At 40.3% G+C, this 23,788-nt stretch overlaps 2 protein-coding genes across 4 annotated transcripts in view; both read left to right on the top strand.

Moving 5' to 3' along the window:
- Positions 1–1,271: 1,271 nt before the first annotated feature.
- On the top strand, positions 1,272–12,683 carry pxdc1b (PX domain containing 1b). Of its 2 annotated transcripts, none has more exons than XM_027004367.2 (5): positions 1,272–2,144; positions 8,041–8,132; positions 8,456–8,573; positions 8,938–9,010; positions 10,272–12,683. In XM_027004367.2, the coding sequence occupies exons 1-5, from the start codon at positions 1,889–1,891 to the stop codon at positions 10,396–10,398; spliced, it is 666 nt and encodes a 221-aa protein (XP_026860168.1). In that variant the 5' UTR covers positions 1,272–1,888; the 3' UTR covers positions 10,399–12,683. The 2 variants fall into 2 exon arrangements, with proteins under 2 accessions (XP_026860168.1, XP_026860167.1); XM_027004366.2 differs by having other exon boundaries at positions 1,276–2,144; positions 8,899–9,010.
- A 2,992-nt stretch (positions 12,684–15,675) lies between these two features.
- The window catches only part of acad11 (acyl-CoA dehydrogenase family, member 11), a 40,838-nt gene continuing 32,725 nt past the window's right edge, over positions 15,676–23,788 (top strand). Inside the window, exons 1-11 of one of the 2 annotated variants that reach the window (XM_035526101.1) lie at positions 15,676–15,808; positions 15,903–16,002; positions 16,395–16,520; positions 16,735–16,896; positions 17,216–17,380; positions 18,476–18,617; positions 19,017–19,138; positions 19,512–19,618; positions 19,932–20,046; positions 23,264–23,341; positions 23,505–23,643. In XM_035526101.1, the coding sequence (XP_035381994.1) occupies positions 15,684–15,808; positions 15,903–16,002; positions 16,395–16,520; positions 16,735–16,896; positions 17,216–17,380; positions 18,476–18,617; positions 19,017–19,138; positions 19,512–19,618; positions 19,932–20,046; positions 23,264–23,341; positions 23,505–23,643 (1,381 nt within the window). In that variant the 5' untranslated portion in view covers positions 15,676–15,683. Of the gene's footprint in view, positions 15,809–15,902; positions 16,003–16,394; positions 16,521–16,730; positions 16,897–17,215; positions 17,381–18,475; positions 18,618–19,016; positions 19,139–19,511; positions 19,619–19,931; positions 20,047–23,263; positions 23,342–23,504; positions 23,644–23,788 lie in introns of those variants that run through there. The other variant, XM_035526102.1, reaches the window with a different exon arrangement.

Below are 23,788 nucleotides of genomic sequence, written 5' to 3' on the forward strand. Positions count from 1 at the left end.
ACTCTTCACTCGGCTCCTAGCGCCACTACAGCATCTCTGAGTCCCCTCTCACATCACCAAGCTTTGTCCCCTCACTTGCCATGCTCAGATATGACAGATTATATAACTTCCCCAGACAGTGACAGTACAAATGCTCTCACCAAATGTTTTCAACTCCAGGTCTTATTGTCCAGTCCCTATATTGCTCTCAAATGAGCATTCAGAATGATCACTTAAGGTTGACTTGTATTATTTTTTGAACCATTTAAATCTTATGTGATATTTCTCGCATACTAACATAATTTATATATGCTACCATCTTTTTTAAAGCTCTAACTTACCTACTATTTCATACGTGTGCTAGAAATATGGATCATGCTATGGTCATTTACCAACATTCTTGAGTTTGCCATTCACAGTTTGATAGCAACAACTGACTAGATACTCAGTGAGCCTCTGTAATCCCATGTAGCCGCTTATTACATAGGCAGTTAAGGCTCAAGAGGTCTCTCAGACTTCAAAGAGGGAGATCTTTCTAGAAGTACCCATCAGAGATGCATTACCATCCCTTAGTAAGTGGACTTTGATAGAGAGCAAGTACTGATTTCAGCCCTTCTCTCAAGGAACACAAGCCACAAAGTCAATCAGGGAAACATTGCATGATATTACATATATTACATAGAATTCATTATTCATTATTACATAAAATTAGAACCACAACAAAAAAAAGTAAAATTAGAAAAACATTACAAATTGTCCAGATCAGCTGATTGAGCTATAAGTAATATAAAGGAAACCACTAGTGAATCTTGCAGACTATTTAACTCAATAGTGGACATAAAACAAACATATCACAGATCAGGAACTCTCTGAGGTAAGCTGTACCTAAGACTTCATTAACAAATTTTACATTTCACTTTAAAAGTGTTCATTCTCAAGAGAAAATTGAGAAGGGAATTTCTATCCTCATGTAATAGGCCTAAATGACACTTCATTACTATAAAAATTCTTCATTATTATAATTTTTTTAATCAAGCTTAGATGTGGATTTCGAGAGGTACACAAGGAAACTCTACTGAAAGGCGGCATCTGGTGTTTTCGTTTTTAAATGCAATAGCAATATTTAGCCAAGCTATAAATATGATACCTTTGTAAATGAGCACAACAGACGTACGTTACGTGGCGACTACCACGTGTGAGTTAGTGGCCGGTTTAAAGATCCTCTTTACGCACAGAGAAGGCGCGCCTCTTCGGGGGCTGCCACATTCCTTGCATAACGCTCCGTGAGTGTTAACGGGACGGGGAGGGAGAAGGGAAGTAAGGAGGGGAGGAGAGAAGAGGAGTCAACTTCACTCAACACAGGAAACTGAAAATGTTTTTTGTTGTTGTTGTTATCTGATGAATCAAGCGCTGCGTATGCTCTTGAATTCAAAGTAGACAGCGTGATACAGTACGACCGATACTAAATCCGGAGGGCTTGCCTTGCAAAATCGATTGAGCGGGAGTGACCTCGGGATAAGGCGCTGGTATAGTCCATATAAATGTTAGCGATTCTTTAAGGATGCTGGAAGCAACGAATGTGATTTTTAGTTGAATGTCGTTTAAAGTGCTCTAATGTATAGGCGAGGCCTAAACAGTTATCGTCAGAAAAAAAATGCGTTAGTATGATGCGTCTATTTTGCGACTGCGCGTCCGAATGTGCCACGTTTTGAGTTGCGTCTGCGCCAGGCTGATCAGCGTATCTGTCATACGTCTCCTCTAGCCAACCCTTGCGCGCTCTTCAACTTTGTTAAGATCTGGTCTAGCTTTAGCTCACTCGGGACAGCGGAGTTTATTCCACTGGGCTAAACTGCTTTTGAACTCAAAAGAGTTCTAGCCCTGCGCATAATGTCGGACTGACGCCTTCGGGATGGCATCGGCGGTTTTTGAGGGAACGTCTCTGGTCAACATGTTCGTGAAAGACTGCTGGGTTAACGGAATTCGAAGGCTAATCATAAGTCAACGAGGGGAGGAAGAAGACTTCTTTGAAATAAGGACCGAGTGGTCGGACAGAAATGTTCTGTATTTACACAGAAGTTATTCGGATTTGGGACGACTTTTTAAAAGACTACTGGAATGTTTTCCGGAAGACAGACAATATTTGTCGAAATCCCCTTTTATAGAAGGTTGGTACAAACTTTGTGCGCATTAGTAGCCTACGCAGTTGACACTTTGTTGGCTGTACTTATTATGCTACTAGAGCCTAATTATAGCTTTTAGTGGCCTAACTTTAAACATATTTATTTTTAACCGAAAAGGGACTTAGCCTGTAAGAATCTAGGTTTGTCATGTTGTGGACCAGGATTTGCTTAATAATTCACAGAGCTGCCCACGGTAACCTGCCCTTTGGACGATTGATGTGACTTGTCATGAAATAATAAACCCATTTCAGTGAGACATTGAGAGATTAGCATTGAGGCTTACCCGGCCAGTCATAAATCGCTTCGTTGTTGTCCTAAAGTTAAATATATTTAGGTTTTGATTTGGATTGCATCCTTGAAATTTTCCATTGGAATTTCAGGATTTAATTCAATATTAGAAGACAGGTTGTATGACAATGGTGGTATAACTTTTCAAAAAATAAAACGTTAGCAAGTTCCGGTAAAGAACTACGGTATACCACTTATGACTATCTTTCTCTTACTGTATAAAGACAGTGTCCTTCCCAAAACTAATCCAAACTAACGCAAATTATTATTTTTTTAAATTAATTAATTTTTTTTTAATTTTTTTTTTGCGATACTGTGACACGGATTTGCTCCCAAATGTTTGGGACAGGGACACAGATTGTGTCCCCCTATAGCATGGTATTGTAACCGTCTTGTTGCACTACGACCTGACTGAACTGCAGTGTTTTTCCTCTTATAGCCTTTCTTTAGGTCTGTCTTAAAGCTTCAGCTAATTAACAAGCCTTTATGAACTGAACCGCGCTAAATCTGGTCTGACTGGGTCTTTTACTTTGGATCTTCTCCCCTATAGCCGTTTATAATCCTGCTGCTTTTTAGTTTTCATTTGTTCCCGTGTCCCCCAGTCTTCATCTCTGCCATCTTATGAAACATCCAACACTGCACAGCGTTATTACAATTATTACCTCTTGTGGTTGCCTCAGATACTATTAATTTCTTGATTAGGAAAGAAAGTATAGTTGTTCTTTCATATTCTACATACAAGTGTTCAAAAATTGTGAAACTTCACTAAAAATGTCTGTCATTACATGTGACAATCACACGTCGGGGCCTGAGTTAGAAAGTTTGAATAAATTGTTTAATAAATAATTGTTTTATTAAATTATTGTAGTATTACAGTTATCTTAAAGCATACCTATAGAGGTTTTAAGGAGATGCAATATTTTTTTCAAGTATATAGAAAGATGTCTATAATTACAATTATTTTTGAGTTTGTGTTAAAATGTCTACTCATTGGGGGCATCAATGTCCATTTTTGGAGTGGGATTATTTTATTCTTTTGATAGCATGGCTGATTTCCACAAATTGATAGTGCAGTTTATTTTTCCTGTGGGGTGGTGTCTATTCCTAAGGGCTGCTCTTTGAAGCTCCAGACTGGCATCATTGCGCAACAGGTCACCCAGGTCTATGTAATGTAAGGGTTGGCACCAGGCTGAGGCCCCCTCCAGCCACCAGGGGGAGGCCTCGGGTCAGGCACACTACCAATCAGGCTTGATGCCTGGGCTAGGTCTATATAAGCCCAGTGACCCAGTCACTCAGTGCTGGGTCTTTGCTAAAGTTTTGAGCCAAGCTTCTAGCTGGTAACGCTGCGTGTTGAGGTTTCTGAGCCCTTGTGCTACACCTCTTCCGCTCTGCGAGGGTGCCTGTGTTTTTACACGTCCCCTCCCTTCTCCAGTTTTCTGTCTCATGTCTATCTCCCTCCCGAGGCTCCCCATAGCCACTAAAGTTCCTCCCTGTTTTCTGGTTTTGTTTGGGAAGTTTTAGAGTTTGGTTTTCCCCTGTGCATCAGGGCTGCCATTCTTCCCGGGTTTCCTTTGTTTTCCCCTTTTCAACGCTCGGCGTGGTGTTTAGTTTTTCCTTCTGTTTTGTTGTCCTCCATTCCATCGAGCGGGCGCTCGTTTGCCTCGCAAAAAAGTGGCTGGGGTTCGACTCCCCACTGTTGGTTTTTTTACTTCTCTTGGTTTACCTGTTTAAGCTCTAACTGTTTTGCACATGGGTGCACCCTTATCAAAGCATGGTAGCTCACCCAGTAGTGTGTCAGTGTCATCACCTGTCTGTCCTGGGTTTTAGCCCCATTACATGTAACTCTGGGGCTAGTGGGTTGGAGCTTGGCATAGTGGTCAGGAGTAATGTGACACCTATCTTGTGCCATCTCTGTAAACAATCCTTGTTCCTGCTGGCACTCCTCTTCATTGTCTATGCTGAGGCATCCTGTGTTTTGGAAAATCAGCACCAAACAGCTATACTGCATTAGCCTGGGAAAGACAGACCTCCACTCTTTCCTTATTTATGTTCACTCTTTCCTTATTTATGTTTCCTGTTTTTTCTCTCTCTCTCATTCTTGTCATTCATCATATGCCTCTCTGGTGTAGACTTAGAAATGCGATGTGATTAGGTTCAGTGCGGTTGAGACGCCTGTGTCGCTTTGCTTGTGATGTGTAAATGTCTGCAGATATAACTCACCCTGCATCCCCCCTGCACCTGCCTTTAATTTCCTGCAAAGCTCAATATTTAGATTGCACTCCTCTAACTGGCAGCGTGATGGAAGCTGGGGTTGGAGTGTTGGGAGTCTAAATTGACCTCTTGCCTCTCTTCTTCTCCCACTCTAAAAGGCCAAGTGCTTGTTTCGTCTCTCAGTGTCACCACAGCAACAAGCGGGGCAGAGGGGGGCCCTTTCATGCTTATGCCATTGCTGTAAGGGACAGTAGAAGGCATGTGGGTGTTTTCTTAACTTCAGCACCGTTTTGGCCTTTCGCACTGCTTGCATACCACACAGAGGAGACGAAGGGAGTTTGTTAGGGTGAACGTGAGGCAGATGAAGCGACCCAAAAAGTTATTGAACTTGGCATGATCTTATTTATTTTTGTGCATTTTCTTTAGGATATTCCAGTTCTGGGTAACCCAGGTCAGGTCAGTTTCTGATAAATGTTTTTAATCTTTGCTTTTGAGATCACAGGACCCACTTTGACTTGTATGTCTTCGATGTTTACTGTTTTGGGGTTGCGAGTGATGGAGCAGCCTCATTACAGGCCTTGGCATTTCGCAACCAAGGCACTGTGGATATCCTGGGTCCGGTGACAGGGGCACATTTTCCACATCAGGCAACACTTTATTTCTGTCTTTAAGACAATACCACAGTTGAACTGTGAAACAGCTTCTGGTATGTTAACATACACCACCTACTGTTTTTTTCTAGTTGTTTGCCTGCTGATTGGGAAAGTATCACTAGACCAACTGCACCAGATAATGTAGTAGTTCTGTTAAACACCCTTTAAATGAATAGCTTGGAGATTGTGAACACTGCTGAACCTTTTGTTGAACCAATGTATTAAAAGTGATTTCCACCATCTACAGTGTTTGGAATTCAGCTGTATGCAAGGCTTATGAACAGTACTTCTTTTGCAGAGCAGTTGTTAAGAGCAAATAAAAGCTGAGTTGTCTTTGCAGTGTGAACCCTTATCTTTTTGTGTGTTTTGGAAGGGAAATATAATTACTATTATATATAGTATCTTAATTTCACATTTAAACGCACATAGAAGTGGTCAGCAGAATGTCTTCAGGAAAGCCATAAGCCCAGAGGAAACAGACACAGGATGTCCTCGTTTCCATGAGATGTCCTGTCAGCAAGAAGCAGCAGGGACCTTTGCGAGTAACAAAACACAGCTGTCTGGCCGTAGTGCCAGTTGACATTCTTACTTCTATTGTGTGCCGACCTCCTGACGACTCTGAAATATACCATTTTTGTAAACCCAACAAGGCAGCACTGTCCTAGTCTGTGTGTGTCCTTGTTTCTGTAAACTCAGGTCAGACATGAAGCATGACTTCCAGTCCCACGCTTCAGTGATCTATGTACACCCCAAACACACTGTCTGCTTTGCATTGCAACAAGTGTTTGTGTGTTTGTGTGGCTGTAATGTGATGGTATTCACGTTTCCCTGCTCTTTCACACCTGATTTAACTTACAAAGGGCTGGGTAATTGAGCCCTTGCAACAACAACAAAAAAAACATATATCAGACATTTCCCCTTTTTGTGTAATCAGTTATTTTAGTTTTTGATTTTGTACAGCCATTCCATTAAAATTATATTAAAATGCTAAATATGCTTTATTTAGACCTAATTTACTTTATTCATGTAGACATATAAAAATAAAACTTGCAATAGTGCTTTATATGATTGTTTTTATTTGTAGAATGCAGAAGAACAGTAAATAGACATGTATAGTTTTTCGTTGCAAGGGCTCAGTTGGTCAGTGAGTTGTGTGCTCAGTTAGTGTGCCCAAAGTGGGGAAAGACCCCCAGTGATCTGGGCTGAGATCAAGAAGCCCTCCAAGGAAGGGATCCCTCTTTTTACTTTGCATGCTTTGTTAACTTCTCAAACATTTGTCTGCAAATTTACAGTAAGCTTTCTCCATGATGAGACCAGGAGATAATACCCTAGGTGGACATTATCTGTCAGCTAACTGAAGCTTTGCTTCCTTTGTGTAGCAACAATATTGCATTCTTCAATAATCTTGAACTTGGGAGCTGTAAAATGTGTAGTGCAATATTGGCAGGAGTGAAAGAGACCTCAAGAACAAGTGGTGATTTAAGCAGCTAATCCTACGTTGCTGCCCTGGGGCTGTTGTCTTCAGCTTGGATAAGCAGTAATGAATAGCTGTTCCATCATTTCCAGGCCTGGTGCACTCTGACACTGTGTGCTGTGGATGTGGGGAGGCCACAGTGAGATGTCCCTGTGTCTGTGGGAATAGACACTGAGTCACACCTAGTCACAGTGGTTGACCTCATTGTCAACATCGTTGTAATGGGAAGTGTGAAGTTTGTGTGAATGGATTGGTTTGATATGAATAGCATGTCAATAGGCTGCAGCTCGGACGTCAGACTCACTACCACACCCCCTCACAAGTCTGGCTTGTTGCTTGACACATGGAAATGTCCACCATCTTCTCAACATTTCCACTTTGGGGCCTGGCTTGAGACTGATGCTATTTCTTACCTTTGTGTTTCTTTATTGTGAACAACTGTTCTTTTCTGGTGTGATCTTGAAAAGGTAGCCTTAGAACCTTGCCTGTCCTTTTTCTCCTCAGTCATGCTCCTCAGTCAGTAAACACACTCCATATTAGTAGTACAGACAGCTAAGGAGTAAGGTTAAAAACACCTCTTTGGTCTCCATGAAGTATTCAGCTATTCCTGGCTAAGCTAAACACCAGCCTCCTCAATATGATCATCTTGTGCATATGATTGATTTATAGTCCTCTGCTGCAGAGCTTCATACGAAGGAGATTTCTTTTCTCTCCATCAGTTGCACTAAGATAGCTTTTGGCATTGTTTGAGTGTAAAGGTTAGTGGTTTCAGTTGGGGGTCAGCACCTGGCTAATGTTTGTGCTAGCCTTTACCGAGACTACAGAGGATGTCTGTGACCTTCCTTATGTGTGAAAAGGTCATAGATATTTGTAAGGGTTTTCCTGGTGGTACGGGTAAATTAAGTCAATATAAACACATGGTTGATATTATACACTGGGGCGTTCTGTTTGTGAACAGAAGGTTATGACATTTAACTAGACTCCTAGACTTGATTTGTCCAGACTTGACATTTGACTATACTTGTGTAATTTATGAAATAATTCACAACCTCTATTATTCCACTATGGCGCCACTATTCATTTGTGTTATGCCATAACACTGTTTAAACTAAAGCCATAGATAAAAAAATACTTTTAATACACTTTTAATAAATCCAATATTCACCCTCTGATCGAGGACTGATATGGTTGTTTTTTGCATCTCTGGTTTCTGTCTGTGTTCACTTGGTTCTGTTGTTCATTTCCATGACCGCAGGCCTCGTGAAGATTAAAGAAGCGAAAGACATTGAGGTCAAGCTGAACGAGGTGGAGAGGCTCATGAAGAGCACCATCAACATGTCATGGAAGGTGAGCACTCCCTAACCTTGGATGCCAGCAATTCGGGGTGGAATATATATAACCAGGCCAAGGCAAAATAAAAACCTCTGCCCCAAAGTACATGGACATTCATAATGTAAACCACAGCAGTTCTTTTATAATACTTTTATATAGTATGCACATCATTCAGTGTTCAAGAGGAAATAACATGTCTTGCTCTGGATTCAACCATTTTTAACATTTACTTGGTGACTAGTATTGACTATTTGATTAATAAGAAGTGGAAGGGTGTGAACTATTCTGGAAATATGGCATTCTAAGAATGGCTTGCTAATACTACACTGTTTCTTCAGTTCTCCAGGTCTGAGGTTGTCTTAACGTTCTTTGAACGTTCACCACTAGATCAAGTGCTGAGAAATGACAACATCCACAAGATACAACCATGTTTTCAGAGCCCGGTCAAAATTTCAGGTATACGAAGCCTGTGGCTATAAGCAGGTTCTGATTTAGTGTGTTTGTGTGTGTGTGTGTGTGTCTTTTAGGAGTCTAGCCATTGGTGCATGATTGACTATATTTTTATTCTGAATGAATGAATGAGTCTTCAGACCACCAGCCCTGGCACTCAAGTAAAATTGGAGTTCTACGGCCTGCAATGTAAAAACTTTGTTAAAAGCTCATGACTATAACTTCCAGTGGGAGCACTTGGAAATAGTCAGAAAATAAGCAGTTATCTAATAATAAACTATGGACATTACTATTAAGGTCATTACATTTGTTTACATGTGTATTTTTACAGAAATTATGAGGTCTAATGGGTTCTGTCTGGCAAACACAGAGACTATTGTATTTGATGAGAACGTTCCTCAGGATAAGGAGAGACCCTCTTCTACAGACTCAGCCCAACATTCGTGAGTGTCCGCTTTACTTTTCATATACTACAATACCCATGATTAATTTGGTATCTCACTCATATAATCTAGTATAAATTTGGATAACACTTGAATGCAGACTGGTATTTCATTGTAAATTGTCCTTTTTTATGTTTATTTACAGTAAAGTAGTGGAACTCTTAGACATGCACGTGAGGAAAGATACTGACCCCTGTAACTACTTGTTTTGGCCATTCAAGTTTAACATTCCTTGAAAGCAAAGGTTCTTCACGAACAGGAAGTAGCTCCAATCTTTCCTTCCTTGGGTGTGAGAAGGAAACTCAGGAATGACCCCACCCTCAGGCACCCCTATACTAGTGACATTTTACACACACACACATATCCACACAAAATTGTGTCATGCTCAGAAAAGGGGAAGAATGTCCTGTTTGTGAGCCACTGTAGCCACTGAGTCATGTTGTTTTTCTAACTGAATGAATGAGCACATTTCTATCCACGCACAGTAACTACAGACTACACCACATATAGAGCATTTATACCATACATTTCTATCCACATACAGTAACTATAGCCCACACCACAAACGGAACATTTATACATTTATAAACATTACTCCACATCAACAAATCTGTGATGCAAGTGGGTATGTCTGTCAGTAAGTCACTGCCTATAATTTGCCACAGCCAGGATTTTATGTGTAGCAGGGTCTGAAGGAGGCTTGGGAGGCCATCATAAATTGTTCTGTTCAAGCACCAGAAACACCTACTTTGAGTGTGTATCAGTACAATATAGACAGTCAGCTGTCAGTAGGGTCCTACAGACAGTTTCAAAAGCAGACAGGAAGGTGTACTGGAGTGTACAGAAGTTATTACTAGATACCATGTGAAAATTGTTCAAATGCAGTTTCAGACCACAAATAAACACAAAATGGGTGCGGTGGTTTGTGAAACTATGCAGCCTAAGGAGCAGTTTCACTCACTGACTACTAATCATCAGTATGGATACAGCAAGTCACATACATGTGACTTAGAATGAGGGAACCATCACATGTCGATCCGGATTAGCCTCCCTCCTCTTCAGCTAACTTTCTGATTTATGTATTTACTTATTTTTATTAGTGTATAGTGAGAATGTATATAATTTCAATTACTGCCCATCACTACAGATAAATTTTCCATTAGCATAGATAATAAGAAAAATCTAAAATTGTCACAGTTTGATGTTGCTGTTTATAATTGTACATGTAAATACTTTGGTCTTCCTCCTAACACTCATGTAGGTATGACGACGACGGGAAAGAGTGTGTGTCTGTTGAACAGGACCTCAGTGACGATGACCCAGAGGCCTATGTCACCAACTTGTCCTACTACCACCTTGTGCCCTTTGAGACAGATATCTTGGAGTGAGGGGGCACCCTTCTTGCGTGCACGGATAATGGCAAAGGAAGCTTGGAACATTCTGCTCCGGTCCCACCCTGGGCCCGCCCCGTGCCCCCTCCGACTACGTACGGAGACCGCGCGTCTGCTAGAGGCCTCTGCTGCTGGCTAGCAGTGTTGGGATTGACTGATAGAGATGGGGCTTTATACAGACAGGCCTGTGTGCCACCCGTGCTCTGCAGCTATAGGACAGTAATGGCGAACTGGTGCTGCTCTTTCCCACGTGCCTCAGTACAAAGCCTTAACTACCAGTAGATGTCATCTGCTGGAAAAGCACGACCTCAGCTGTGGAATCCCTGCAATTAGCCACTGTGGAGTCATGACAAAATGGCACAACAGAAGACCAAGTCCCAAATCATGTGTAAAATAATTTAGAAACATTAATCTATATCAACTTCAGGAAGATAATATAGATAACTCAGGTGCACTCTATGAACGGTGCGTGCACTAGAACAGAAGTCTTTTCTCTTTTTCTGAGATGGCCATAGGAGACTCCAGGGCATCTGCCACATGTCTGCAGAGTAGTATTACACTACTAGCACAATGGCATCTGAGATGAGAGCTTATGTAAGGCAACATGAAAATCCTGCAATGCATATTGATCAATGTCTCCTTTTAAAGACTGCAAGTTGGTCTGGTGGTTTGCTAGTTTATAACAACATTATTAACAAGTTTGCCATTGATTAAGAATCAGTAAATAATACAGTAAATAAAATGCAGGTGATGAAACCATCTCGGTGCTAAATAGCCAGTACCAGTTCTAGCATGCTTTGGGAGCAGAAGAGGCCACAATGAAGATGAATCTGTATTTTTATTGTGGGGAAACTGCTTTAGCTGAGAGCCGGTGATTGTCTTCTAGCAAAACAAACAATTAGAGCCTCATGAAGAGGTGGGAGTTCATGGTCTTCTTTCATAGTGTGCACAAGCAGTCAGACTTGGACAATGCCACAGTGAATTTGGTCTGTATCCAGGTGTCACGACGACCTGGTGTCTCTTACAGTGGAGCTGGAATGGAAGGCAGGGGCTAGAGGACCTTTATTTTGTCATTTAAAGTCTTGGGACTCTTCATCTGGTGTCCCAAAACAACAATGCATTTAGAATCGATTTTTGTAATGGGCAATGAAAAAAATCTCCACAACACCTTTCACTAGACAATTTGTCATGGACCTTTCTAGAATTACTGTAGAATTGACAATATGTCTTACCTATTTATTGTTTACATCGCAAAAATGTTTCCATATTTGGTCTATAGTGTTTTTGCCTTTGTTTATAAATTTAGGACTTTATCTGGACCCTAGTGGAGAGGGTGTAAAAAGAGTGTATAGAAATAAATAAATTACATTTATTTAAACTGCAAATTAGGAAGTTAAATATGGATTATTTCTTTATATATACAAAATTGCAAAAATAATAATATTGTGTCATGAAATAACCTTAATTGCATGTATATTTAATATTTACTAAGATAACGAGAGCTGTAAAATAGCTTCTTTTTTCACTAATGAAGGATCTACTTTGTAATGCAGTCATGCTTTCTGCGCAACCCGTGAGAAAGTTTCACTCTTTCACAGCAGGCCAAACCGAGAAACTGCCTTTCCTCTTTGTGATGCAGGGCACAGAGTATACAAATTGCATAATAATAGAAAACATCCATTTACATAAATGAATGAAGCATTTAATATTTGAAATTCTCGCTGCATTGTCAAAATGAAAACACTGGCATCTGAATGGAACTGAGCTCTTAGGGGCAGGCAGGTCAGACACACGATGCTGGATCCTTTTGAATTTCCCTTTATCTCTTCAACTTTATTATTCATGATCCCAACAGGATAGTCATCCACTAATCAGCTCTGGGGAGGAGCCAAACATTCCGATGAGACTCTCGGGTCCTGTTCCAGGACTCATAAACAGAGCGCAGTCTGTGCGCACCGCTATTTCTCCGTGAACAGAGCTGAGGCTGCAGTTTAAGCAAGGCTGTGTGTGCCATAAAAGCCATTAAAAAAACTCCACTTAAACCGCATATACTTATGCATTCAGCTGAGCGATCACTTGAAACAAAGACAAGGGCTCATTTCTGTATGAAGTTGGCTGTTGACTGTAGCAGTATTCAGTTTAAGCACACTTTCAGTGATCATTTATGGAACCTGGCCACTTTATGCATTTAATTTACCTCTGGAACCAATTGAAACATTTCAATGAGATCTAGGTAGAGTGAATGAATTTTTGACTTATTTCTGTCTAGCATTACGGGCTGCTGTGGAGATAGGCATTCTTAATCAGAGCACTGACACAAGACCAAAGCTTTGAGATGATGCACATTCGCACAAGAGTGTGTCTGAGTCAGTTTAGTTTTATTCGATTTAATTTATCGTAACATAGGATATTTATTTTTCTAAGCATAAATATGTTTAGCATTTCTATGCTGCATGAACCTGATGTAAGCGTTTGCAATACAGTGAACTAAAGTTCTTTTTGGATGGAGCAATGTCTAATGGAATGCATCTTCTCAGTGCTACTAATGTTTTGATATGTATTGAACTTGCCTTCTGTCTTTAGTGACTATTTTGAATTATATGCCATTACATCTTGTTTTGTAAAATGTTTGCTTTATATTTGTACTTCTGTTAATGTTAACATAGGCAGAATTTAATGAGCAATTTTCTTGAAATTTGGAATGAAGGGTTTATGAAAGGCTAATAAAATTATATTAATCAAAATCCACAGTACCTGTTGATGTTTCATGTTTCGTTGTTTAAAAAACAAACTAACTTTGGTTTGATAGTTATGGATCTAGCTATGGTGCATTGATACCCTCTGTGTGGACAGTACTGTAACTTTGACTCCTAAACATATCAAAGACCTTTAATGAATGAATGAATTAATTAATCAATTAAGAAATTTGGCTGATAAGTTGGATCTGGTGTGTTAAAAGAGGTATCTAGAAAGTGTGAGAAGCATTTTCTGGAACTAGTACTGACTGATTTATAGATGATGATGAATATAACATTCCATTTGATGCACTTATCTCAGTTATTTCTGTAAATTTAATAGCATCACATAAACATGATTGTCTTAACCCTCCTATTACATTTGTGAGTTAGTTACATCATTAATGTGTGCACATCATTTTTGACCCTCTATAAATCACTTAAATACAATCCTAAAACGTTGTTCTGCAATTTCATTCGACCTTGCTTACAAACTACTCACATATTCAGCATTAAAAGTTAACTTATTAATCCATTTTACTATCCATGGTGACCTTATTTACCTTGCCTATTTGTTTAATTGCAAAATGCACATTTTAAAAACATTTTATGGGTTCAAATTGCTATTTCAATTGTAGCAGCCATATATTCAATTTGTGTTATCTCTTTTTAGCGTGTGCACATCAAAGACTGCATTATGAATCCATTCACAAACATATTTTATGTTTTAAACGACAAATGAAAGCAAGAGTCAAATTCATTTTTCCTGACAAAAAACTTTATTTTAGCAAGAGAATACATTTTATCAGAAACATAATACCATATCATCAGCATTACATAAATAAGAACTAAGAACAGACATTTCCTTCATCTTCTAAGCCACTTAATCTAGTTCAGGGTCACAGGGGGGCAGCACCTATTCATCACCACAGGAATCAACTCTGGACCGTGCATGACTCATCACAAAGCACACACACACACACTTAGAAACTCCAATCAACTTAACACACAACTTCGGAACATGGGCACCAACCTAAGCATCCAGAGAATGCACAAACTCCACACAGGCAGCATGGCTATAAGACAGCAGTGCTAACCATCATGCTATCCTGGACATGACCATGAACTTTTGAATTGGCACTTGTTACATTGGATCCTATTGATTTGTTATAGAAAAGGCTTACTGAATATATGGAACAATTGATGGAACAAGTGATGTATCCTTCTACATATGAAAGATGGTATGTATATGTGTTTGTGTGTGACTCTTCCAGTCTGTTTTATACAGACATAGTAGAATAAAATTATAACAACAAAGCTGATCACATCATGAGATTTTAACCTCAGGAAAGTTTTTTTTTTTTTTTTTTTTTTTTTACAAAATAAAAGGATAAAAGTCTAATCTGCTCACATTTTCGCATCCTGGATGAGCATCTTGTAAATCATGGCCACCTTTTGCTCAGCAATATCATCAATTTCATAGACTGCGAACGTCTTTCAGCCATTATGGCACTGGACCCATCCATCAGTTTTGTGTCTCATTAGACAGGTTTGGGTTATGCTATACTGTAAGAAATATGTAATTCCTATAGACACTGTGTTGTTTGTGTAGATGCATGAGTGTGTGTAAAATCTTATAAACTGCAGTAAACTTTATCTGCACTCTGCTTACTGCCATTCTAATCACATTGTCTATTGCCATTCTGAAATACAGAGTCAATTTTCACCCTGATAATATTTCTTTATAGTCAGATAGAATGGAGTCTTTATAAAAACATCAAATTGGTCCTCTTCCTTTTTACATGTTCATATCATCACTGAGTAATCTTCTGACTAAGTCTGAGTAAGTAAAAGCAAACAAACAAAACAACAACAACAAACAAAAAGAAACAAACAAAAAAGATAACGTGTAATGATATTTCTGAGACACAAACTGGAAATGGACCAATTTTGATGTGGAACTTAACATGGGTTTTACAGAAGTCATGGGTTTGAGTATTTTCTTATTGCTATTGCAACTGCATTGTTGAGCAGGAACATAATTCCTGAAGGTTTTCTGAAGACTACTGGAGTCACTTTTACACAGTATTTTAAATTCTGTGTGGCCATAACCTTCATAAATGCATGGAAACCCAGCCAAGAGCAAGATTTCACTTGCAGCAGAGATTACACAAAGACACGCAATATATAATATAATAAGATAAAAGCATAAGAATAATAATACATTTCATGCACAGGGAAAAGGAAAACATATATCAACATACACCAACCTCTTCATTTCAAAATCATTCCAATATAGAATCCTTAATTTTTTAATAAAGAAAATGAAAGTTCAAGCTAAAATTAATAATCTATATATGACAGTCAAGAAGGGAGTATTTTCTGAAAATAAAGAATCTAAATAAATACTACCCTTGTCAAAACCAATACAAGGCTCTACTTGTAATTGCCATCAACTATTGTGTCGTTCAACTTTTATTTTGAAAATAGTCGAGCAATAGTTTTATTTCCACGATTATGGTTTCTAGCTTCATAGGACTCGGCACTATGGATGACCAAACAACTTCTGTTCGCCAACAACACCTTTTTAACGTTAACAAATTGCACCGACACTTGTTAGGGAGACTGCACAGTGTTTCAGAAAACACAGTGCTTTCTGTACGGCAGTATAGGTATGCACTTAATGAATGTGCACTAGATTGCATCTTTTACTGCTTTAGATGTTTAAATGTAACTGAAACAGTTGTGTTTTTCTGTTTACTGCAGCTCTGGTCAGTCCAACCCAACATTTTTACTTGAGACTCCAGATAAGTATTATGTGCTCAGAAAGAAACCTCCGGGTCCTTTGCTGCCTGGTGCCCACAAGGTTGTGTATATTATTGTTTTTCTTAACAATTATTGTTATTAACAACTGAACGTTGTACGTCAATTACAGTTAGTTTTCCTAGTGAAGCGCGAAGTTAACCTAACAATGTTTTTAACAAACCGAACCATAGTTTAACTAGGACAAATTACTTAGTGTGGACTTTGACAAAGTTGCACAAATCCGTGTCAGGGTTCAGTCCTCAAGCTTTAGTACCGCTAGAGGGAGACATCATGTTTCACAGATAACAAAAATCAGCTAGAGGTGTCAATTGGAGGATATATGTACAATGGTAATTTTGTTTCTTTCTCTGAATGTGTTTGTTTTCTCTCTCTCTCTCTCTCTCGTGTGTGTGTGTGTGTGTGTGTGTGTGTGTGTGTGTGTGTGTGTAACAGGTGGATAGAGAGTATGCTGTACAGAAGGCCCTGCATTCTGCTGGGTTTCCTGTACCCAGGCCTGTGCTGTATTGCTCAGACACTGACGTCATTGGCACAGAGTTCTACATCATGGAGCATGTGCCGGTAGAGCTGTGCTTCTTACAATCATGACCCTTAAGATCAAGTGTTCTATAGCAGATCTGTTAAAACTGTACTCATGAATGACTTGGCAATTGTGATATTGATTAATGAGCTGTGTTAGAGTGGGCTCACAAATGGGATGCTATGTACTGGGCCACAGCCAATGTCTCTTTAAGGTGTGTGTGTGTGTGTGTGTGTGTGTGTGTGTGAGAGACAGGGGCGTATATTTCGAGACCCACGGCTCCCAGGCCTCTGCGCAGCCGAGCGAGGTGCCTTGTACGTGGCTGCCGTCGAGGTGCTGGCCAGGCTTCACTCTGCTGACCTCACTGAGCTTGGTCTTGTGGGATATGGGAAAGGAGCAGGTTACTCTAAGAGACAAGTGAGCTATCAGTTTTTATTAGCAGACCTTTACCAGCTGACGTGGAGCAGCAACCTCTGTTCAAAACAACCCAGAATTGCTGAGCCACTTTTGCCACTATTTAAATGATTAAAGAAACCTGTGCCAGTGTGAACAAATCCTGTGGGGCTCTTAAATCTAGGTCTTTTGATTATCTGCTACTTATTTCACTTAGAGTCTTGGCCACGTCGGTCTGAACAACATCTCTGCAGCCTAATCCTTTTATTGCTTTCACATGCGCTATTGTCAGTGACTTTAGATGTCTTAGTAGGATCCTTGATGAACCCTTCCCTTTATCTAGGTATCCACCTGGACAAAACAGTACAAAGCCTCGGCGCACAGGAGCATTCCAGCTATGGACGAGCTTTCTGATTGGCTGAGCAGCAATGTGCCGACCAGTGACGACAAGGTGGCCCTGGTTCATGGCGACTTTCGAGTCGACAACTTGATCTTCCATCCGACTGAGGTACAGCTCGGTGAACAAACAGGGTTGCATTTATGGGTGTTTAATCTCAAAACAAGAATCCCATCCTTTACCGGTTTGTTTACAGAGAGCAATGTGTGTAGAATATCATGTAGACAGCAAAAGACAGTGAGTCACCTTTAAGGTTAGAAGATGGGCAATTAAATCTGTTCCAGTATTCATTTCAGTTTACACTGTGCTGACTTTTCTTTGTTTGAGAAGCTGTTCCCAGCATTTTTTGGCATTTTGTGCACCAGCGCGATATGACGATATGCTGCTGTTATCGTGCCAGATTGCATCGAGAGTTGCTTTTCAGAAGTCCTAGTGCACTAATCAACTGCATTTTTCTTGTTAAAAGGAGACTGACCAGTTATTTAGAGTGAATTTGCCAGTATTTTAATGAACATTTGAATAAACAATCGTTTTCTCATGTATATTTTCAGAGACAGTTGTAAATGTGACGCTAGTGATTTGCTGATGCATTGTCTGTTTGTGTCTGAAGAAATAGTATATCTATTATGTATTGTAAAAAAAATAATAAAAAAAAAGTATTGTGATATTTTCCCCCATATCACCCATTCCTATACAAGGCAAAGTTGAGCTGATACAAATTCAAGCATTTGACTCAAATCAAAAATAAAGAATGGCTTCAGGAACATTAGCTTGAGTTAGACTGAATCTAATCACAGTGCAGTTGTATCTCTGCACTCCTCTTTTACAGTATTTGATTGATTACAAGTCTTTTAGGTAATTAGTTAAATTTAATGCCATGTGTGGTATTAGAAATATGTACATTGGAATTCAGGCTAAGCAACTTGCTCACAAAATATATATCACAAAAAAACATAATATACATACACACAAAACATGAGAGGATTTTGTACACCCCAATTTATACATACATATCAGCCACCTATAAAGTCTCCTGTGATTATTGCAAGCATTCTGATTTGTGTGCAAAATTGTAGTTACACTATTACATATATAGTTTTATATAGTTGCATCAGGTTTTTTTTTTTCCTTCATTTATTGTTGTGTTTTATTTGTGTATTTATTGTGTTTAATGTGTGTGTTCACATACTGTCATTCTTCAAACAGGCTCGAGTGCTAGCTGTGCTGGATTGGGAGCTGTCCACGACTGGTCAGCCTACCGCAGACCTGGCCTACTTCCTCATGCCACACTACTGCCCCTCCCACATTGGGGTCATCAGCACTCTGGGTGGAGTTTCCGGAATAGAGGGTGGGGCCTTCACGTTGTCAATTATCATTTTTATACTCACTATGGGCCTGTGTGGCTGAATTTAGAGTATTTGAATTGTGGTTTTGTTCTCTTGTAATCACGTAAATTTGCCATGTCACGGCTGTTGAAGAGATGGGAGTCGGGACAAATGACCCACGCAGCAATGGTGCACAACTATGTGGCGCCTTGCGTTGGCAGACTGAGGATGCTGGTTAATCACCATGTTGTTGTGAATGTCATGATGATAAAGCCACTGGGAGAAGCACGGAATGATATGCTTCTGCTGTGCTGGGGTAATGGCATGTCCTGTTTGTGATACGCGTGTGAATCCGGAACGTTCTAGTCAGGAAGGGGAGGGTTCTGGAGACCTAGTCATTGACAGTCTTTCTGTCTGGACAGGTATTCCTCCTCCAGGGGAATTGATCTCCCTCTACTGCCACTGTCGTGGGATTCCTCCATCTCTTCCCAAGCAGAATTTCTTCATCGCCTTGGCCATGTTTAAAATGGCCTGCATCGCACAGGTACACCTGCATCCTGTGGTCTGCTTTCCACTGAAATGATGTTTGGCTTTGTGGTCGATAAGATCAGCGCAGAGCACATGCACAAACACATACGTGCTAGGGCCACTGCTGTCTCTCTGCTTACCTGCTTTGGTGCTGTATCTTTTTCGTGTTGGACTGTGCGAGTGTTGAGTGAGAACAACCACCCCCCTATGCTCTCAGAATACATACAAATTGAGTAACAACCACAGATATCTTTTCTAAGAAGACACATAACAGACCTTTTTTTTTCTCTTGTTATCGCAACATAAGAGCAAAAATCCTTTGCTGTACTTCTAAAATGTCCCTCATATCCGGTGTGTGGGTGTGTGTGTGTGTGTGTGTGGGGGGGTAGGGTATCTATGCAAGATATTTGCTGGGGAATGCTAGTGCTCCTGATGCAGCCAGGTTCGGAGAAAGCGTGGAGCCCCTAGCCTGTCTGGCTCTGAACATCGCCCACAGGTCCTCCCACACTCAACAGTACACACAACAATACACTAGACTGCCATAGGAGTGGGTCATTGTGCAAATCCAAATATAATGCGCAGCAATGTGGGTCTCATGCATCTTGCAGTCATTCAGTCAGAGTAAGTATGGGCATCTGTAGCCATTTGTCCCTGTGGTTTAAAATTGTATGGGAAACGTCTTGCAAATGCTGGGTATGCTTGTTAAATGCTTTCTATTTACATTTGAATGTGTTTGTATCTGTGTTTTAATTGTGTTTTTCATTTCTTTGTGGCTGAATCTTTCTTTTCTTTTTTTTTTCCCCATACAGTTCTTCATTAGAGTTGCCTGTTTCTGATAGGCTATTTCTCCAGTCACCAAAAGGTCATGCTGTACTCCAGCAGGTCAAGAGGTTCATGAAACGTCACATCCTGCCTGCTCAGCAGGTCAGCTGCTGGGTCATCTTTATAGCAACACAACATTCATATGTTCATTGTTAAACATGTATACCATGTACAGGGACATAAAAAATCTGTTGTTTCATATGGGCACTGTGAAGAATGCAGGCTGAAGTTGTGTTGTATGTTGTGCATGTTTAAGGTGTACAATGACACAAACCTGCACATTAAGGCGAACTGCCAGAGAAAATCTTGAAAAATATATTTAAAAAATGGACATAAATGGAAAATAACACAAAGTCCTGAGCTGTTCCTTTAATCATTTACAAAGGTATCTTGCCTTCTGTTAATTCAGGTTAAAATGTTTTGGTTTCAACCTGCAGATATACACTGCCTGGACAAAAAAAAGGTCACCACCTGGATTTGACTAAGAAAATAGGCAAGAGCCTCCCATTGGATAATTACTGCATGGGTGATTGTTTCAGCTGGCAACAAGTTATTTAACCCTAACTGATGCAGTGAGTAGCTTCTCATTTGTTAAACAACCATATGGAAAGACACATCCTGTGGTCGTGGGAAAAGATGTTAATCTGTTTCAGAAGAGTCAAATTATTGGCATGCATCAAGCAGAGAAAATTTTTAAAGAGATTGCTGAAGCTACTAAAATTGGGTTAAGAAATATCCAACACATTATTAAAAAGTGGAAGGACAGTGGGGAAACATCATCTTTGATGAAGGAATGTGTTCGGAAAAAAATCTTGAATGATCGTGATCGGCGATCATGTAAAAGTGTGGTGAAATCAAATCGTAGAAAAACAACAGTAGAACTCAGGGATATGCTTATTAGTGAAAGTAAGCGCATTTTCACACACACAATCAGAGGGAACTCAAGGGATTGGGACTAAACAGCTGTGTAGCCTTAAGAAAACCACTCAGTGAGGCTAACCGGCAAAAACGGCTTCAATTTGCTATGATCTGGGGTTGCTGCAGTTGGTCAGTTCTAGGTTCAGCAGCGTTATGTGCCCAAAGAATGAAGTTAGCTGACTACCTGAATATACTGAACAACCAGGTTATTCCATCAATGGATTTTTTCTTCCCTGATGGCATGGGCATAATCCAAGATGACAATGCCAGGATTCATCGGCTCAAATTGTGAAAGAGTGGTTCAGGGAGAATGAAACATCATTTTCACACATGGCTTGGCCACCACCGAGTCCAGACCTGAACTCCATTGAGAATCTTTGGAATGTGCTGGAGAAGACTTTGCACAGTGGTCCAAATCTCCCATCATCAGTACAAGATTTTGGGGAAAAATTATTGCAACTCTGGACAGAAATAAATGTTGTGACATTGCAGAAGCTAGTGGAAACGATGCCACAGCTAATGCGTGCCGTAATCAAAGCTAAAGGTGGTGCAACGAAATATTACAGTGTGTGACCTTTTTTTTGGCCAGGCAGTGTATATACACAGTTCCTCCAAGTAGTATTCAACCCCCTGCAGGTTTTGCAGGTTTACACATTTGGAGTTAAGTTAGCACTGTGAAATTTAGACTGTAGATGGGCCTGGACATGTGAAATGCACTGCAGCAAAAAAGAATCTTATTTCACTGTTTATTTTCTTTTTTTTTTTAATTTTGCAAAGTTTACCAGAGGGTCAATTATTACTCAACCCCTCAAACCACCAGAATTCTGTTTGGTTCCCTGATGTACTAAGAAGTAATTGAGGTATTAAGAACAATGAGCGTCACATGCTCGGATTAATTTTCTGTTTGTTCCCCGACTATAAAAGCCCTTCCCCAAACAAGTGAACAGCACTCATACATGGTCAACATGGGAAAGACTAAGGAGAATTCTAAGGCCATTAGAGACAAAATTGTAGAGGGCCGCAGGGCTGGCAAAACCCTTTCCAAGGAGTTGGGCCTACCTGTCTCCACTGTTGGGAGCATCATCTGGAAGTGGAAGGCTTATGGAACTACTGTTAACATTCCATGACCTGGACAGCTTTTCAAAATTTCCTCTCATGCTGAGGCCAGGCTTGTCCGAACGGTCAAGGCTGACCCAAGGACAACAAGGAGGGAACTCTGGGAAGATCTCATGGTGGTATGGACATTGGTTTCAATAAATACCATAAGTAACGTACTCCACTGCAATGGTCTACGTTCCAGGCGAGTCCATAAGGTACCTTTACTTTCAAAGCGTCATGTCAAGGCCTGTCTAAAGTTTGCTCATGATCACTTGGAGGACTCTGAATCAGACTGGTTCAAGGTTCTCTGGTCTGACGAGACCAAGATCGAGGTCTTTGGTGCCGACCACACCCGGGGCGTTTGGCGAGAGGATGGCACTGCATACGAGCCCAAGAATACCATCCCTACAGTCAAGCATGGTGGTGGCAACATCATGCTGTGGGGCTGCTTCTCAGCCAAGAGGTCCGGCCATCTGGTCTGCATCCACGGGAAGATGGATAGAATAGCCTACCTGGAGATTTTGGCCAAAAACCTCTGCTCCTCCATTATGGATCTTAAGATGTGTCATCATTTCATCTTCCAATAGGACAATGACCCCAAGCACACGGCCAAGAAAACCAAGGCCTGGTTTAAGAGGGAAAAGATCAAGGTGTTGCAGTGGCCTAGTCAGTCTCCTGACCTTAACGCAATTGAAAATTTGAAGGAGCTCAAGATCAAAGTCTACAAGAGATACCCAAAGAACCTAGACAACTTGGAGAAGATCTGCATGGAGGAGTGGGAAGATTACTCCAGAGACCTGTGCCGGCCTGATCAGGTCTTATAAAAAAAAAGCGATTAATAGCTGTAATTGCAAACAAGGGTTATTTCACAAAATATTAAACCTAGGGGTTGAATAATAATTGACCCTAATTTTTATGTTTAAAATGTATTATAATTTAATTGAGCAACTTGTTGTAATATTTAGGCATCTGTTAATAAATGCTACTCTTGTTCAAAGTTTGAAGGCTGTAAGTTATTTGCAACTTGATGAATTTGCAAAATCTGCAGGGGGTTGAATACTACTTGGAGGCACCGTATAAATGTACTTTTTTAAATTCTCTGCACCTTTACTTTCTGAGTGGGTTCATTTAGATGTTTGTGTTGTCCCCATTGTCCCTTACCCTCTACTTCCTGAATTCTTTACACTCAAAAGACCTCTTTCTTTCCCGTGCTTGTGCGGGTAAACACCCACTTCCAGAATCCCACAGTCCATGAAAGACGCTTTCGGGACCAGTCTTTTAAAACATGCTGTCTTTGTTTCAGCAAATCATGGAGTATTATGCCAAACACACTGATGGTACCCAGAGGTGGCAAACGCCTCCAGTGCTAGAGGATCTGAAAGTAAATGCATACATATGTGCACGCACACACACAAATCTACTCATCACCTACCATGGTGTATTTTCGTATTTGCCAGTAGATTGTAGATTATATTTTATGTTGTTGTACACATGTTTTAATACTCTGGTTGTGGGTGTGTGTGTGTTTGTGCGCATGTACGTAGGCCAAAGCTCGTGCTGCAGGCCTGTGGAATCTGTTCCTGCCTGCAGTAAGTGGACTGTCACAGCTAGACTACTCTTACATCGCAGAGGAAACTGGACGGTGCTCTTATGCCCCTGAGGTCTTCAATTGCCAGGCCCCAGGTGTGTGTGTGTGTGTGTGTGAGAGAGAGAGAGAGAGAGAGAGAAATGCATCTGTTAATGCAGATCAACATAAAACTGAAAATTCAGTTTTAAAGTGTTATTAAATTTGCTGTCTTGTTTTGCAAGAACAAGCTAACCTTTTTTT

Source organism: Electrophorus electricus, chromosome 5 (genome assembly GCF_013358815.1).
Source record: "Electrophorus electricus isolate fEleEle1 chromosome 5, fEleEle1.pri, whole genome shotgun sequence".
Taxonomy (NCBI): domain Eukaryota; kingdom Metazoa; phylum Chordata; class Actinopteri; order Gymnotiformes; family Gymnotidae; genus Electrophorus; species Electrophorus electricus.